Source organism: Arachis stenosperma, chromosome 6 (assembly GCF_014773155.1).
Source record: "Arachis stenosperma cultivar V10309 chromosome 6, arast.V10309.gnm1.PFL2, whole genome shotgun sequence".
In the NCBI taxonomy this organism is placed as follows: Eukaryota; Viridiplantae; Streptophyta; class Magnoliopsida; order Fabales; family Fabaceae; genus Arachis; species Arachis stenosperma.
Window position 1 is genome coordinate 62,354,177 of NC_080382.1, and position 3,606 is coordinate 62,357,782.

General features: G+C 43.5%; 1 protein-coding gene across 1 annotated transcript; it reads left to right on the forward strand.

The window, feature by feature from the left end:
* Positions 1 to 765: 765 nt before the first annotated feature.
* LOC130933337 (uncharacterized) lies at positions 766 to 1,170 on the forward strand (the record flags this gene model as incomplete). The annotated part of the gene is made up of 1 exon (XM_057862927.1): positions 766 to 1,170. A coding segment is annotated over one exon (405 nt), but the record flags the coding sequence as incomplete, so codon positions are not given.
* Between the last annotated feature and the right edge of the window lie 2,436 nt (positions 1,171 to 3,606).

Sequence of the window (3,606 nt, forward strand, 5' to 3'; positions counted from 1 at the left end):
TGGTGGCCGGGTATGAAGAACGATGTGGCAGAATATGTTTCAAAGTGCTTAACTTGTCAAAAGGTAAAGATTGAACATCAAAGACCTTCCGGGATGTTGCAACCTTTAGAGATTCCACAATGGAAGTGGGAAAGTATTGCAATGGACTTTGTGTCGGGATTGCCAAGGACTAGAGCTGGTTTTGATGCTATCTGGGTGATTGTGGACCGACTGACGAAGTCAGCTCACTTTTTGCCCATTCGTATGACTTACACCCTTGAGGAGCTAGCACGGTTATACATAAAGGAGATTGTGAGACTTCATGGTGTACCTGCTACTATAATCTCTGATAGAGATCCTCGTTTCACTTCAAGGTTTTGGGGTGCATTTCAAAAGGCTTTTGGGACCCGATTAAGCTTGAGCACGGCTTACCATCCTCAAACAGATGGTCAATCTGAGAGGACGATCCAAACACTAGAGGATATGTTGAGAGCTTGTGTTTTGTACCAACTGGCGAGTTGGGATCGGTATATGCCATTAGTGGAGTTTGCATACAATAATAGTTATCATGCGAGCATCGGAATGGCTCCGTATGAGGCCTTGTATGGGAGGAAATGTCAATCTCCGCTATGTTGGTATGAAGCTGGAGAGAAGAGCTTGTTGGGACCGGAAATGATAGCTGAGACTACTGAACAAGTCAAGAAAATCCGAGATAGGATGCTTACGACGCAGAGTCATCAAAAGAGTTACGCCGATCAAAGGCGAAAGCCCTTAGAATTTGAGGAAGGAGACCATGTTTTCCTTAAGGTCACTCCAACTACAGGAATAGGTAGGGCGATTAAGGCAAAGAAGTTGAATCCTCGATACATTGGTCCATTTCAGATCCTAGAGAGGATTGGACCGGTGGCGTATCGGATGGCTCTACCACCTCATCTTTCGAACCTGCACGACGTGTTTCACGTGTCGCAGCTTCGGAAGTACACTCCTGATGCTAGCCATGTGTTAGAACCTGAGTCGGTTCAGTTAAGGGAAGATTTGACGCTTCCAGTGGCTCCAGTCAGAATTGATGATACTAGTATTAAACGGTTGCGTGGAAAAGATGTTTCATTAGTCAAAGTGGCATGGATTCGAGGCGGTGTTGAGGAACACACTTGGGAACTTGAGTCGGAGATGCGAACGGATTATCCGCATTTATTCTCAGGTAATTGCATTTGAATTTTGTGGGCAAAATTCCCAATTAGGTGGGTAGAATGTAAAACCCGGTTAATTAACGGCTAATTAACCCATAAATAAGAATTTATTCTAGAAAGCCTAAAATGTGATTTTTATGGCTAAATGTGATAGAGGAGATTGAGACGAGAATTTCGGTACCAATTTTATAGGATTCGGACCAAGATTGGACCGAACGGGCCAAACCGGGCCAACCGGACTCAAAGTGGGCCCTTGGCCCAACTAAACTAAACCAAAACCCTAGTTTTCAGCACTCTCTCTCCTCACAATACACTAAAACACGCTGAACTTAGGGAGAAGGGGAGGAAGAACACTCTCTCAAGTTCTCTCCCTTGGTTGATCTTCAAATCACCATAACTTTTGATCTAGAGCTTCGATTGCTGCTCCGTTTGCGGCCACGCGTTCACCGCGGAGAGCTCTACAAAACCCATACAATTAATCTTGAGGTTAGCCACGTTTTGCTCTTCGAAATTCCAGCCCTTATTTTCGAGTTTTATGAGCAAAAATGTTGAGATTTTGGGTTCTTTGATGTTATAGGACCCAACTCTCTTGAAGGAGAAGGTTAATCTTGTCTCCTTGGACCTTGGGCGTGGTAAGATTCTCAACCCTAGTGTAATTTGTGATTTTATGATGTTTGGGTTTTGAGATGTTGTGTATGGGTATGATGGTTGTGGCTTAGGTTGTGTATGTGTGGATATTGGAGCTTGATTGGTGACTTTGAAAAGCTTGGAAAGGGTTTGGTGGTGAAAAATCTGTTCTTGGAGGTGTTGAGGCCTTGAGAGCTTGTGGATAAGTGGTTTGGAAGTGCTCCGGTGGAGCTTGGGAAATTCGGCTAAGGTATGGTTTCGGTTTCCCGTATCTAATATGTAATGTGGTAGGAAATACTTAGGCTAGAGGCCCTAAGATAGGCATTGAATTGTTGATGTTGTTGAATGATTGAGATATATGATGTGGTCATATATGTGATGATGATTATTGATGCCTTGGGGGTATGATGTATGAGAAATATGCATGTTGTGATATATGCTTGATGATTGGTTATGGTTGAATTGTGGGTTGAACCATGTTGATGGTGAATATGATGTTGATTGTGTACAATAATGATTTATTGGAATTGGTGTTGTTGAGAATTGGCATGAGGAATAGTATATGATATGTCAATATGTTTGAGTTTGAGCCACTTTGGTGAAGTGGGCTAAAATGATGAGATAGTGATTTTGGTAAATTGTGGTAATGTGTCAATGTGTGAGTTGAGGAGGCTTGATGTTGAATTTGATACATTTTGATTGATTTCAAAGAAAAGGGATGAAAATGGCATGTTTTGGTTGATTTTGAAAAGAGTTGAAAAATGGCTTGTTTTGAAAATGGCACTTGGTGGTTTTGTATGAAAATATGGTTTTTGGGCATACTTTGGCGGAACATAACTTGGACTACGGATCTCTGTTTTGTACCAAATCTGTTTAGAAATGAAATTGGGTCCGGGATGTCCATGCCGTTCGAAGAACGGGTGAAAAATGATTTAAAATGAGGAAGTTATGTCCGTTGGAAGATTGGGGTTAAAATCTGTGAATTCTGCAGCTTTTAACTTAGAAAATTTTTAGCAGAATGACCCCTTGCGCGTGGGCGCACCTGGCGCGTACGCGCCGATCTTCCGAAAAATGCCATCCACGCGTACGCGTGATGTGCGCGGGCGCGCCGATTGTGCTGCACCCAATGCCAAGCCATTTTCCAGAGAGTTATGCCAGAACTGTGCCAGTGTTGTGCCTGGGGCATGAGAACACCCACGCGTACGCGTGGTTGACGCGTGCGCGTCGATTGGCAAATTTTGAATCCACGCGTTAGCGTGCATGACGCTTACGCGTCGATGAGTTTTTAAGGCCATCCACGCGTGCGCGTGGAGTGCGCGTACGCGTGGCCCTGTTTTCATCCCAAAGTTGATTTTTGAGTTTTAAAAGCCAAATCTCATACTTCTAAGCCTCCGATCTCACCATTTTTGTCTTAAATCTTTATGGCATGCCTAGCTATTAAAAAGGGGCTAGTGAATGAGGTAACTTGCGAGTGAAGCAAGGGAAATATGAATGATCAATGAGGATCAAGATGATTATGTGAGATGCGGAGGATGGTGGTGGAAGTGCTTGTTATGCCATTGGCCGAAGGGCCGTGATTATTTGTGAATTGGTTGGTTCTGGATTGAACCATGAGCCGGAATAGCTGTGTATGCTATGAATATTGGCTGGTTCTGGATTGAACCATGAGCCGGAATAGCTGTGTATGCTATGAATATTGGCTGGTTATGGATTTAACCGTGAGCCGGAATGGCTGATATGGATGTTGATCCATGGATGAGGATTCATGCATGTTTATGCTGAATCATTGATAACTGTGATTTGCACTTCC